Source organism: Harpia harpyja, chromosome 9 (genome assembly GCF_026419915.1).
Source record: "Harpia harpyja isolate bHarHar1 chromosome 9, bHarHar1 primary haplotype, whole genome shotgun sequence".
In the NCBI taxonomy this organism is placed as follows: domain Eukaryota; kingdom Metazoa; phylum Chordata; class Aves; order Accipitriformes; family Accipitridae; genus Harpia; species Harpia harpyja.
Window position 1 is genome coordinate 1,285,321 of NC_068948.1, and position 12,217 is coordinate 1,297,537.

The following is a 12,217-nucleotide window of genomic DNA, read 5'->3' on the forward strand; positions in this document are numbered from 1 at the left end:
CCAGCCCATTAAGCGGATTTACGGTTCCACGAAATGAGGCTGGTAGCAGCCAGCGCGATAACGGCCCCGGGCTGAGCCCAAGCCCAAGCCTGAGCCCTCTGGGACCTCCAGGAACCACACACGTCTGACGCCCGTGGGCACAAGCACCAGAGAGCTGCCACACAGGAGGGGGCAGCCCCTCTGCCTCTTCCCGGAGTGAGGTGGCTCCATCTTCACGCACGCAGCCAGGAGGATTTCCAGACAGACAGCTGGACGGTGCTTCCCACCCTCTCAGCTCCCCAAGCCCTCGTCGCACAGTTCCACTGGATGCGAAGGCTGGTTTCCACTCAAACGGCTCCACGCCTTCAAAGCCGCATCCACCGTCGCCCCTCGAGAGCAGCCCCCACGGAGCAGCCAGGACTGCTGCTTACGCAAGCAGAAGATAAGCAGATCCCCTGGGCTACCCTGAAAACCACACGCTCCAGCCAGCAACCTACTTGCCCCCCATCAACCTGCAGAAGAATCAAATCCCAGAGCCAGAACCCTGCCCTGAAAGCACTAGACAGAAAAGGCAGGGCAGCAAATAATCTCAGCGGGGCCACTCTCAGCCCCAGTGGGAGCACTGAGCCGTGCCAGCTTCCCCCCGGGTCTCGGGGCTCCTGAGCTACCCCGGAGCTCAGGGCTGCCAGGCAGGCAGCACCCCTCCTGGCACCCACCTCCCTGGTGCTTGGCAAGTTAAGACTAGCTTAACCTTTGTGCATACCTGCAGCCAAAGGAATGACTCCGTGCTGTGGCTACAGCCCCTCCGGGAAGAAGCAGGGGGAAAGTTAGACCTTCCGTAGCCATCCCTAAACCAAGGAGGAACCCAGAGTTTAGGGGAAGGGATAACCTTTTCTGTCGCAGGTAAAAACGTAAAAGTCTCCCCAGGCAGTGGGAAGCTTTGCCCCTGCTGCTGATCCAGTCTCAGCCACCAGCAGCTTAGAGACGACTGTGTCCCACTCCGTTTATCTGCCAGGTATAACCAGGAGGACCTCAGACTTCTGCTGCTTTCCCCTGAACCACGACAGCCCTGGGAGGGAAGACAAGATGGTAGAGCAAGCCAAAAATGCCCGCTATCTCTGACCAGGGGCAGCTGCCTGTCTGCAAAACAGCCCAGCCAGGGCACGGCAGGACCGGAGCCAGCAGACCCTGCCTACTCGCTGGCTTGGGCACAGACAGCAGCCTCCCATCCGAAAAGAGCCTGGAGGTGGCCAGGACACAGGCACAGTGCTGGTGCTCCCAGGCCCATCAGCTCTGCGGGACACTCAGGACGCAACACACAAAAGGTGACGCCGGGTAGGCACGGTCCGAGCCCCGCTGTGACTTACTGGCTTGGACAACCAGTTTTACAGGACTGTTGCCCAGCTGCTACAGGGCCAGCTCACTGAACAGTCACCTCAGCCAGTCTGCACATTTGCCTTCACGACTCCTCACTAAGAGCCTTTGTTGCCGGGCCATGCAGCAGAGCTCCTTTGACATCACGTTCGTGACGGGTGGGGGGCAGATGCAGCTTTCCAGAGGTTTGGGGGTTTGCCGATGGCTTCTCCTGCAGGGTCGTGCCAGGCTGCAGCTCCAGCAGCTCTGCCTGGGGCGCAGCAGCAGAGAAAGAAAAGGCTCTGCAGGATCTGTAAAACCCTGGCATGTGGTGCCACTCAAGAAACAGGAGCCTGTTGATGTAACTCGCAACCCGAGCAGCGAGCAATAAAAGCGAGCGTTTTCGGTTGTGAGCTGCAGCCAGGCTCGCTCCAGCGCCTGCACAGATATCCATTGCTCAGCACACAGGGGGACCAGCAAAAACCAGCAAGGCCCAGTATCGGCTTCCACGCAGACCGTGGCGCGAGGCTGGCTGGGGACGTTCCTCAGGCCTCGTGGGAAGAACAGCCGAGGAGCTCCCGGAGCCTGGGAACAAAGAGGTGCCTCTGTGGCAGGCAGCAGCTTGGGGGCCGGGGCAGGGGGCTGTGCCATTGCAAATTAGCTGTTTTACGGGAGCCCTGGGAGCCGCTCAGCTCCGTGGAAGGCTCCAGCTCATTTTCTGTGATCGAGCCCATTCTTACCCACCTCTCCATCTCCCTGGCCAATCCCCTCCAAAAGCAGGAGGGCACTGCCTGCCAGAAGAGAGGCCCTGGAGGCTCCTGCCAAGGCGGTGGGAAGCGCTGCGAGCCCGAAAGCAAGGCTGGACCCGCCCGGAGCAGGAGCTCCTGTCCGACAGCTCAGGCTGTTAGCTCCGGCAGGCTTTCCCAATCTTCCTGGGAGCTCAGGCCTGACCAGGCTCGTCACCGAGCTCTTTTTCCAGGCCTCAGAGCCGAGACTCTTCCACCTGAAGTGAGGCACGCTTGGCAGGAGAGCCGACAGAAAGAACGGCGGGAGCTCCGGCGTCTTCCTGACAGGCAAGAGCCCTGCACGCACCGCCGCGGACGTCACCGGGGGCGAGAACGCCGCCCCTGCCCAAAAACACCCACCTGCCCAAAAGCAGAGCGACCAGGACAATTCTTCCACACCAAGTAGAACAACTACAGGAACACAAACCAAAGGCCACAGCAACGCTCACATATCAGTAACTTACAGAAAACCTCACCAAAACCGTAACAAACCCAACTAAGCTAGAAAGCAGGTCTGCTGCCAGGCGGGAGCAGCCCTGGGGAAGGCACGCTCCTGCTGAGCGCTTCCCAGGAGGGGGACAGGACAGCCGGGCCCCTCTCAGCAGCAGAAAGCACGCATGTTTCACTGCCTTCCCCCAGGCAGAGGGTCACAGGCTGCATTAGGGCATTACCAGTCCGACTCGGGACAGCCTGCAGTCCCAAATGCCCTTTGCAGACCTTCGCATGACCCAGCCGCTTCCCCAGGCTGGCAGGCAGAGGGAACAGGCTCCCCTCCTCTCCACAGACGAGCAGCCCGCTTGAGGAAGGGGTGTCCCAGGCGCCCAGGGACGCAGGATCCCACGGGACCTCTGGGGGACTGGCAGCCGTCTCTGGCCCACTCGGAGCAGCAGCAAAGCCCAAAGACCAAGCAGCGAGTCTGCAGAGAAGAGGAGGGAGCAGACGCCGGGCTAGACAAGACAGGCAGAGAAGAGCACAACGGCTCGCCCGGGCAGCGCCGGCTGCCCCCAGCCCACGGCAGCACCTTCCCGGCAGGGCAGGGCAGGCTCTGCAGCTTTAAGAGTCCTCCCTCCCAGCCCACGGTGTCAAGGAAAAATCTGACACGTTTTTTCTGGTGGATGTTAACGGACAAGCTAGAACAGCCAGTTGCCTTTTCCATTCATTTTCCACACAGCCCCCTGGGACGCCTGCTAATGAAAGAGCCGATTGTGCCCCTGCAGAGGAGCAGGCAGGTAGGGCGGGAGCAGCAGTGGCTCCGGGAGCCCGACACAGCATTTGCACACCTCGGGAAGAAAAAAGCTGCAGGGGAGGGTGCCCTGGGGCAGAGACCCCCACCGCAGGCTGTTTGACAGCAACAGCCCAAGCAACAGGCAGCCTGGTCCTGCAACTACCCCGGGGTAGACGTTCAGGTCCTCACGGGCTTTGCGAGATGACGGCAGCAGCAGTGCAGCTCCCTGCGTGGCCATCGCTGCCCCGGCAAGACAAGGTGCCACCCAGGGGCACGGCAGCCCGCCCGCCGCAGGGAGAGCAGCGGGGACGCCGTCGCAGTTTCGTGGCCCGAGGTTGGCAGTGCCGGGGGAAGGAGCTCACCCCAGCCCCCGGCATGGGGGAGAGTCCGAACCAGCCCCGTATCCCCCCGCAGGGCACGGGAGGCCCCTCTCCCCGCTCAGTACCAAGCCTGTGTCTCGCAAGCAGCGGAGCTTTGCTTGGAAAAGACAGAGCGAGCCTTTTCCAGCCCTGCGCAGCCGCTTGCGCGGCCCAAGCCCTGAATGGCCGCCTTTATGCAGTGGCTGCTGTCACGAGCCACACGCTGGCGACCGCAAATGGCAGCGAATAGCTGAGGGGTTTGTGTTTCCGTGCAGGCTGCAGCACCCTGGCTAACGGAGGTATGGCTTCCGTCACGCCCTGGCCCCCCCCCGGCCCTGACAGGCGGCCCAGGGCGCACAATGGCACCTTGTTCCCTCCCGGGGTGGGAGACTGCGCAGGAGCCGCTGCGGCCACTGCCTCTCCTCCCCGCCGCGCACCTACGGGCAGGCGAAGCGGCAGGACCCTGCGGGACCCCCGGCGGGGTCCGGTTCCTACGTACGTTTCCCGCCGCTCTTCAGCAAATTTCCGAGGCTGACGGAGGCGGTGCCCAGCAGCTCGTTCCTCAGGGTATGGCAGCTCCACACCTTCAGGTCCAAGTGGCTCTGAGCCGTGACATTCCTGCAGAGACCAGAGAAGGAGACCATCACTGTGGGAGCAGGCAGTGCCAGCCCTGCCAAAGCCAGGGAGCAGAGGGAGGCAGGCGAGGCTGGGGGGCAATGGGAGACCCTCCTCCCGGCCTGGCTGTCCTTGTCTGGGGGGCAAAGATCTCCGACAGCCGACGGCACCGTGGGCTGCACCGGGGAGCACGGGGCCAGCCCTAGCACCAGCCCCACACCAAGGGGTCACGGAGACTTACAGGATGAGGATCTCGTTCCACAGCAGCTCAGAGCTCCCGATCTGCTTCCCCGTCTTCTTGGTCTCGCTGGGCAGCCCGTCGCCCGCCACCTCCACGTAGCAGTTCATCCGTGACGGGCGGCTGTGCACCTTGGGCTTCACGGACACAACTGGGCAGGGGGGACAGGCATAGGGTCAGGCGGCCGCAGGGGAGACCCTGTCTCCTGCCCTCCCCACACACCCCCCATCCCTGCCAGCTCGGGGTGCCCTGACTCGCTGCGGAGTCAAACTGCTTTTGGGAGAGGGGGAGCGGGAAGCGATTCTCCTGATGGCAGCAAGGGTCGGATCCAGGTGCTCCTGTCACCAGTCCCTGACCACTGCCTGTCCCCAGCTTCACCCGCGCCTTGGCCCCACACCTGAAGACTGCAGGAGTGTCACGGTCCCCACAGACACCACCCTGCCCCAGGGTTTGTGGGAAAGGCGGGGGCAAGGGGGCTCTGTGGGAGCTGCTGGGAAGAGGCACCCACCAGGCAAGGCTCGGCCACCCCCCGGGCTAGCGCTGCCCTGCGCAGGGGCTGCGGGGCAGAGATGGGGACGCAGCTCCAGGGGACGCAGCTCCAGGCATCGGGAGCCATCTCGCGGCCACGGGAGCACCAACGCTGCCCTGGCAGGGCCACGGAGCCACGTCCCGATGGCAGCTGGGGAGAGAAGGCGGCGGAGCCCAGCCGATGGCCGCTCCGCTTCCCTGGGCACCCATGGGATGCAGGGCAGTGCTGGCCATCCCCAGTCCCTGCTCCCCCCCAGCCCCGAGAAGGTCTCCCAGCCCAGGGTGCAGGCAGAGCACACGCTGGGACCAGACGCAACCGAAATCCACGTTCCCGGCGGCAGGACTCCCGGCCCTACCTCTGGTGAGAGACAGCGGGACCCACCTTTCACGGAGAGCTGGGATTTCTCGCAGGGCGGCCCGGTCCTGGCCCTGCTGGAGCTCGCAGCGGCCATGGCATCACCCCTGGCTGGAAGCAGAGAGAGAGGAGAGACCTCAGCACCGCTCCCACCACGCAGAGGAAGCCGCGGCTGCGCTGGGGTCCCAGATCAGCCCCTCTGCGCCCAAACGCAGCCCGGCCATTACTGCAAGCGACCCACACGGCAGGGAGGCTCAGCAATGGACAGGCACACGCCTGGTAAACACAGGTTCCCTCTCGCTCCTGACAAACCAGCCCTGCACCGCGGGCAATGGCAACGCTGCGCCCCAGGGAGAGAAACCCCCCTTCAACAGCACTGCCACGGCCTGAAGAGATCCAAGCCAAGCTGGGCAGCGCTCAGCCCTCTGGACACCCCATCTGGGCGGCTGCAGCTCACCCTGACCCAAAGGTCGCTGCCGATCACAGCCAGCACGAGGACAGAGCAGCCTCCAAAGCCTTCAGCAGATAACGCTGTCTCACACCCTGCTCTGTGCTGCTGAGCAGCAGCGTCGGCTCAGGAGCAGTCTGCGTGGCCACTGCACAAGGGGTCCCTCAAAAAGGATGAGGCAGTGACACCGGCAAAATAGCGGAAGGTCCGGTCACAGTATGGGGAAGCAGCTGCATCCCTCACAGACAGCCCAGGTCTCTTCCTGGCAGCAAAATCCCACAGAAAAATCAGTCCTATCTACTCTAACACACTGTGGAGGGGACAGGGACCACAGCTGCTCTGAACACAGAGAAGGATCACACTGCAGAGCAGGCTACAAGCCCAGACCTCCACTTCCCACAACTTCCTTGCTCTCCGGCGCCACGTCACTGTCACCGCAGGCACAGCGCTTCCCCCTGCCCCTTCTGCCGCAGCTTTCCCTGGAGTCACCCACCGGGGAAAAAGGAGCGGGCAGGAAGGACACAAGCTGTAACACCCGGGGATGCTGGCAGAACACGTGGCTGGGCACCTCTGCCGAAACAACTGACCACAAAGTAGGAAGATGAGGTCACGTATCACGCAGAAGCACGAGGTGCTTGGTCTGGGACCACAGAGTCAGCTATCGACTCACACCATCCTCCTAAGCCTGCGGGCAGCAGTCCTCCTCTCCGCACTTCCCAGGCAGAGAAGCTGGAGAGGATGCGCCCAGTGCGGGTGCCTGCGGTGGGTGTCAAGGTCACGGACCAGAGGGTCCCTGCCTGCACAAGCCCCCGACACAGCAAGGCAGACAGAGGCATCTGCTGCCCACCCCTGGGCAGGAGCAAAGAGGAGCCTCAATCCTGTTGCTCGGGGCAGCGGCAAGGGCTTAGACAGGGTCAAACCTGATCCCCCTCCCAAGCCACCAAAGCCAAGAGCCCCCCTCCTACCCGGCCCTGGACCGGAGTGCCTGCCAACCTCTCCCTCCCCGGATCAGGGCGACAGGGGTATGAAGAGGGGAGAAGAGCATCTCCAGCCTCTGCCACCTCCCTCCTCGTGCAGGAGTCTCTCTCTCTTCCACCCTCTCCCCACCCCCTTGTTAGACCTTACCAAGCACCGTCCCAAAGCCAGGTTCCTTTTTAGTTCCCCTCACGTGAACTATGGTCTCTGCTCTCTATCTCCTTCTCCATGCCAGTCCCGTGTGACCTCACCCCCACCAGCACGGCAAACCAACCCGGCACCCAATGCTCAGCCAAGACCTGGCTGGTGCCCCGTAAAATCCCCAGCTCTACCTGGAAAACCTTGTCTGGTACCATACTTTTCGCTGTCTTGGCTCTATCAGACAGTGGCCGGGGGCTCGCTGACACGTGCCGATCTCCTCCCCCTCACGAGTGGGGGAGAGCTGACTGATGGAGGGAGGTCTTTCACGAGACTAATTGCACTTGCTATTACTACAGTTACTCCTACTCCAATTATGCTGGCCCACAGATCACGTCGGCCTTCCCTTAGGATATTGTTATTCCTTGTGTTTGTTATGACTCCCCAGCTCTGCAACACCACTTATTTCATTAGTGCCATTAAGCAGGCCCACAGAATAAAACAGCCAGGTGCACGTGCCCCTCCTAAGCAGCACCTCCTGTGCCAGCCTCTGACCAGCCCCTGGGCTAGACCGACCAGCGAACTCGTCCTTCAGGGCCTTTCTTACGCTAACGTTAGCGACCTGCGCCTCAAAGTTATTGTGGTAAGACCCACAGCTTGCTCCACGCAGCGGGGACTCTGGATCCCCGGTCCTCCCTCGCAGCCACTGGCGCTGCTTTTGCTCTTCTCCAGCCGTCCCCCACGGTGATGCCAGCCCCACCAGCTCCGCCGCCGTCTGCCAGCTCCACCAGAGAAGGCCACTTGGGGATCGTTAATCACCGAGTGTTACCTGTTACAGAGTTGTTTCCACTTCCCAGCCCTCACTCCGCACACACGTCTCCCCTCGCAGCCCTGCCGCTCTCCCCCTTTCCCGCTGTACCCCAGCGCTGGGGCGCAGACCAGACCTGTCGTGACGTGCCCGCCCTGCGCTCGCAGGCTCGCCTGAGCATCCCACGACAGAAGAGGACCCCGGGGCCAGACCGGCCGCCAGTTTCCTCACCGCACCCTCCCACGTAAGGTGACGACAGAGACCCGTCCGTTTGGGCTGCATCTATCCTTTCCTCTTTTAAATCTTGACTCTTTTTCCCAGTTTCTCTTCTCCTGATTCTATGCCGTTTCACTATTGCTCGCTTTAACGCCCCTGGCCACGTCGAATCCCTCTCAACTATCAGAAAACCCCTCCGTGCTCAGTGCCAAACCCCAGGCGCGGCTTCCTCTCCGATCCCCTTCCCTCTCCGATCCCGCACGCTCCGTCTGCCGCTCGCACCCTTCTGCCCCGTTGGATTGTGACCGGTGCGGGCCCGGGGCGCTCCCCCACCGACAAGCACAGGCGCAGAGCTCTCCCTCTTTCGAAGCTCAAGGCCTGCCCTCCCCTCCCCAGCTTCCCCGGGGGGTTCCCGTTACCGACGACCCGGCCTCGCCTCCCGGGGAAGCGGGCAGCCCGGCCGCCTCCCCGCTAACGCAAGGCGGCGGGGCCGGGGCAGCGGTCCCGGGAGCCGGGCACCCCCACCTACCGCCGCCACCGGGACCGCGCCGCGTCTTGCCCCGCAGCCGGTTCGCCCCGCACAGAACCGGGCCGGGCAGCGACGGCCGCCGGGGAGGGCGAGAGAGGGGACAGAGCGGCACCGCCACGGCCGGGCTCCGCGGGCCGCGACCGTCGCCCCGGGGGCACCGCGAAGGGGAGGCGGCGGCCGGGACAGCCCTCCCCGCGGGTCGTCCCGCCGCCGCCGCCCCGGGCCGGGCCTCGTCTCGCCGGGCCGGTACCGCCCCGGGGCGGGCAGAGCCCGCGGCCGAGCAGCTCCCGGGACGCCCTGCCCGCCGGACGGGAGCGCCTGGGGAGGGGGAAGGGCGAGCCGTCCCGGGAAAACCCACCCCGTCTCGTCTCGTCCCGTCCCGTCCCGTCCCGTCCCGTCCCGCCGCCCGAGTTACCGGCGACCGCTCCGCTCCCGCTTCCGGCTCCAGCACCCACCGTCATGTGACACACGCACCCCTCCCCTCCCAGCTCGTCACCTGACCGCGCCGCCCGGAAGCGGTCACGCGGGGCCGCGGCATCTACCGGCTCCCGGCGTGCCCCGCGCGGACTACATCTCCCAGCGGGCAGCGCGGCGGGCGGGCCAACATGGCGCGGGTGGCGCACGTCGTGGCCGACACCGGCGCCTTCCTCAGCGCCGCCCCGCTGCAGGTACCGGCGGGGGACGGGACGGGACGGGGGGAACCGGGGGCGGGGGGGGGCAACCGGGGGTCCGCTCTGACGGCGCTGCCCGCCAGGACATCGCGCAGAACCTGTACACCGTGCCCGAGGTGCTGGCCGAGATCCGCGACAGGCCGACGCGCCGCCGCCTGGCCGCGCTGCCCTGCCAGCTGCACCTCCGCCGCCCGCGGCCCGACGTCCTGCGCCTCGGTGAGTACCGGAGCGGCCCAGCGGGCCGGACCGGAGAGGGCCCCTGCGCCTCGGGGAGGCCCGGCTCCCTGCGGCCTGGCGCGCCCCGACCGGCTCCTTTCCCCTTCCCTTTCCTCTTCCGTATCCCCTTCCGCTTCCCTCCTCTCCCCGCAGTGACCGACTTCTCCAAGAAGACCGGGGACTACCCCAGCCTCTCGGCCGCCGACCTGCAGGTGCTCGCCCTCACCTGCCAGCTGCAGGCCGAGACCGACGGCCCCGGCAGCCTCCGCTGGGAGCCCCAGGATAAGGTAGGACCCAGCCCCCCGGGATGAGGACCCTGTCCCGGGACGGGGCCCCGCCGACCCCCCGTGCTGCCCCCCCCCCAGGTACGGCTCAGCTCCACCCCACGGCACCCCGAGGCCCCCCTGCACCTCGCCGGCTTCCACCTGCCCACGAAGGTAAGGGAGAGGGACGCAGCGCTCCAAGGTACGGCGCTGGGGAACGCAGCCCCACACAGCCCACGGGCAGCAGCGGGCGAGGGACCCCCATCCTGCGTCCCCCCACAGCACAAGCGCCCGGGGAGAGGCCAGCATCAGCCCAGTCCCGAGAAGAGCGTGGTCCCATCCGAGAGCGACGAGTTCAGTTCCTTCCTCTACTGGCGAGCCCCCCTGCCCAGCATCGAGGAGGAGCTGCAGGAGCTGCTGGTGAGACCCAGAGCCTCTTCTCGCTCCCCTGGTTTCTGACCAGAGCATGGCGTGTCCCGTAGCTGACTGTCTCCTCCACCCCAGAAAGCTCAAGCCGTCTCCGTTAGCCCAGAGACCACTGAGGAGCACCAGAGCTCTGAGGATGGGGCCAGTGCTGAGGAAGAGGAGGACGAGGAGAGTGATGACGAGGGTTGGATAACACCCAGCAACCTCAAACAGGTCCAGCAGGACACAGGGCACTGTGACACTACTCCCGTCGGGGTCCAGGTCGGCTGCGTCACCACTGACTTTGCCATGCAGGTGGGTGCTGGCTGCTGCCCTGCACGGGACCCTCCGGCCTGGCAGGGCGGGCTGAGGGCAGATTCTCAAATTACTCAAACCTCCGGGCTGGTTAAACCGGCACACTAAGACAGAGGAGCGCACTGCTGAGTCCCTGGGGCAGGATGAGAGCAGCTTTGCGACAGCTCCTTCCATCTTAAAACCAGCCAGTTCTCTCTGTTGCAGAGGCTTCTGCAAAGCCCGTTGGCATCGCTTCCGTCAGCCTCTGTCATTGCCTGCACTGGCAAACCCTGGTTAAAGCTCCTGCCAGCCCCAGCTCACGGCATCCTGGTTTCTCTCTCCTTGTTGCAGAATGTGCTGCTGCAGATGGGCCTCCACGTGCTGGCAGTGAACGGCATGCTGATCCGCCAGGCCAGGAGCTACATCCTCCGCTGCCACGGCTGCTTCAAGTGAGTGTTTGTGCACCGAGTGGCGCTGCCCTCAGCACGGGGGTGCGGTGCTTTCTGGATGATCCCGCTTGTGGGCTAAGCCTGTATTCCGCGGCCCAGGAAGAAATAAACCCTCTCTGTACCTGTCTTGCAGGACTACTTCGGACATGACCAAGGTTTTCTGTCCCCACTGCGGTAACAAGACGCTGAAGAAGGTCGCAGTGAGCGTCAGTGATGACGGGAGCCTCCATATGCATTTCTCCCGCAACCCCAAGGTGCTGAACCCGCGAGGGCTCAGGGTGAGTAGCTGCATCTCACATGCTGGGCGGCTGCTGCTGGGATGAGGGCTGGGCCTGTGGTCAGTTCTTCGTTTGCTCAGTTCTCTAGAGGCCTGCAGTCATCTCGAAGTCTCTTTGAGCAAGAGTTGCCCCCGAAACGAGTTTAATGACTGCTTTTCTCTTGGCAGTACCCGCTGCCAGCCCCGAAAGGAGGGAAGCACGCCAACAATCCTCACCTGGTGGAAGACCAGCCCTTCCCGCAGCAGCGGCTCTCCCGCAAGGCCAGGCAGAAGACCAATGTCTTTGACCCCGACTACATCGCCGGGGTTTCACCCTTTGCGGAAAACGACATCTACAGCCGTGCAGCCAATCTGCAAATCCGGGACGCGGCCCTGGGCGCTGGCAGGAGGCGCCTGAACCCCAATGCCGTGACAAAGAAGTTTGTGAGGAGGAGGTGAAGGGCGGGATGGGGTCCCCTGCAGCGGGTGCTGCGAGGGAAGGACCATCCACCCAGGTGTTGCATGTTGCTGCCCAACGCCTGACGGCTCCGCGAGGGTGAGGCCTCTCCCAGCACCCTTCCAAAGGCAGCCACCCTGGGCAGGGTCCAGGCCTTCCCTTTCACACTCTTCCAGTGCCTGAAGAGCAGCCGTGGCTGGGGGTGATGGTCATCAGGTTTGGGGAGGCTCTGAGCTGGGATGGCCCGCCAGAAACAGGGGGAGCCGCCCGAGGTAGGGGCTTCCCTGCTCAGCCCCCAAACGCACCCCAGGCAATGGCTGTGTTGCTAATAAACACAAAAACCCACGGCCCTGTGGCTCAGTCTTGTTCCTCTGGCTGCCTGTGCCAGGCTCGCGGGCCAGGGATTGCTTTTCTCAGAGCTTTGGGAGGAAGAGGAGGCTGGGGAGGGAGGGTTTTCTCAGGGTGTTTTCTTCTGTCCCATGGCACTAATGAGGCAGGTGGATAATGAGTGCCTGCAGCAGGGCTGGCAGCTCCAGAAGGGCAAAAGGCAGCAGCAGGGGGTTGCGTTTGCCCGCTGCAACATGGCCGTGTCTGACCCTGACGGCGGGCAATGCCCATGGCAGCGGGCGCAGGGCTGATGGGGAAGGCGCTGGGG

General features: G+C 64.2%; 2 protein-coding genes across 3 annotated transcripts in view; one reads left to right on the top strand and one right to left on the bottom strand.

The window, feature by feature from the left end:
- WWP2 (WW domain containing E3 ubiquitin protein ligase 2) overlaps positions 1-9,060 on the bottom strand; it is a 43,888-nt gene extending 34,828 nt beyond the window's left edge. For both annotated transcript variants that reach the window (XM_052796249.1, XM_052796248.1), the window contains exons 1-4: positions 8,967-9,060; positions 5,465-5,548; positions 4,558-4,705; positions 4,201-4,319 (exon numbers count right to left, since the gene is read on the bottom strand). In XM_052796249.1, coding sequence (XP_052652209.1) covers positions 4,201-4,319; positions 4,558-4,705; positions 5,465-5,548; positions 8,967-9,012 — 397 coding nt within the window. In that variant the 5' untranslated portion in view covers positions 9,013-9,060. The remainder of the gene's footprint in view (positions 1-4,200; positions 4,320-4,557; positions 4,706-5,464; positions 5,549-8,966) is intronic.
- Positions 9,061-9,085: 25 nt separating this feature from the next.
- NOB1 (NIN1 (RPN12) binding protein 1 homolog) lies at positions 9,086-11,908 on the top strand. The gene is made up of 9 exons (XM_052796251.1): positions 9,086-9,219; positions 9,306-9,438; positions 9,592-9,725; positions 9,804-9,875; positions 9,984-10,121; positions 10,206-10,421; positions 10,752-10,849; positions 10,983-11,127; positions 11,295-11,908. Exons 1-9 carry the CDS (start codon positions 9,157-9,159, stop codon positions 11,562-11,564), a joined length of 1,269 nt encoding a protein of 422 aa, XP_052652211.1. The 5' UTR covers positions 9,086-9,156; the 3' UTR covers positions 11,565-11,908.
- The last annotated feature ends 309 nt before the right edge of the window (positions 11,909-12,217 follow it).

What these genes read in the sequence shown, in the direction of transcription:
- NOB1 (XM_052796251.1), top strand. Translation starts at nt 9,157, where the DNA reads ATGGCGCGGGTGGCGCACGTCGTGGCCGACACCGGCGCCTTCCTCAGC. An exon ending in GCTTCCACCTGCCCACGAAG is followed by an intron (nt 9,876 to 9,983) that starts GTAAGGGAGAGG and finishes GTCCCCCCACAG; the next exon opens with CACAAGCGCCCGGGGAGAGG. An exon ending in TGAACCCGCGAGGGCTCAGG is followed by an intron (nt 11,128 to 11,294) that starts GTGAGTAGCTGC and finishes TTCTCTTGGCAG; the next exon opens with TACCCGCTGCCAGCCCCGAA.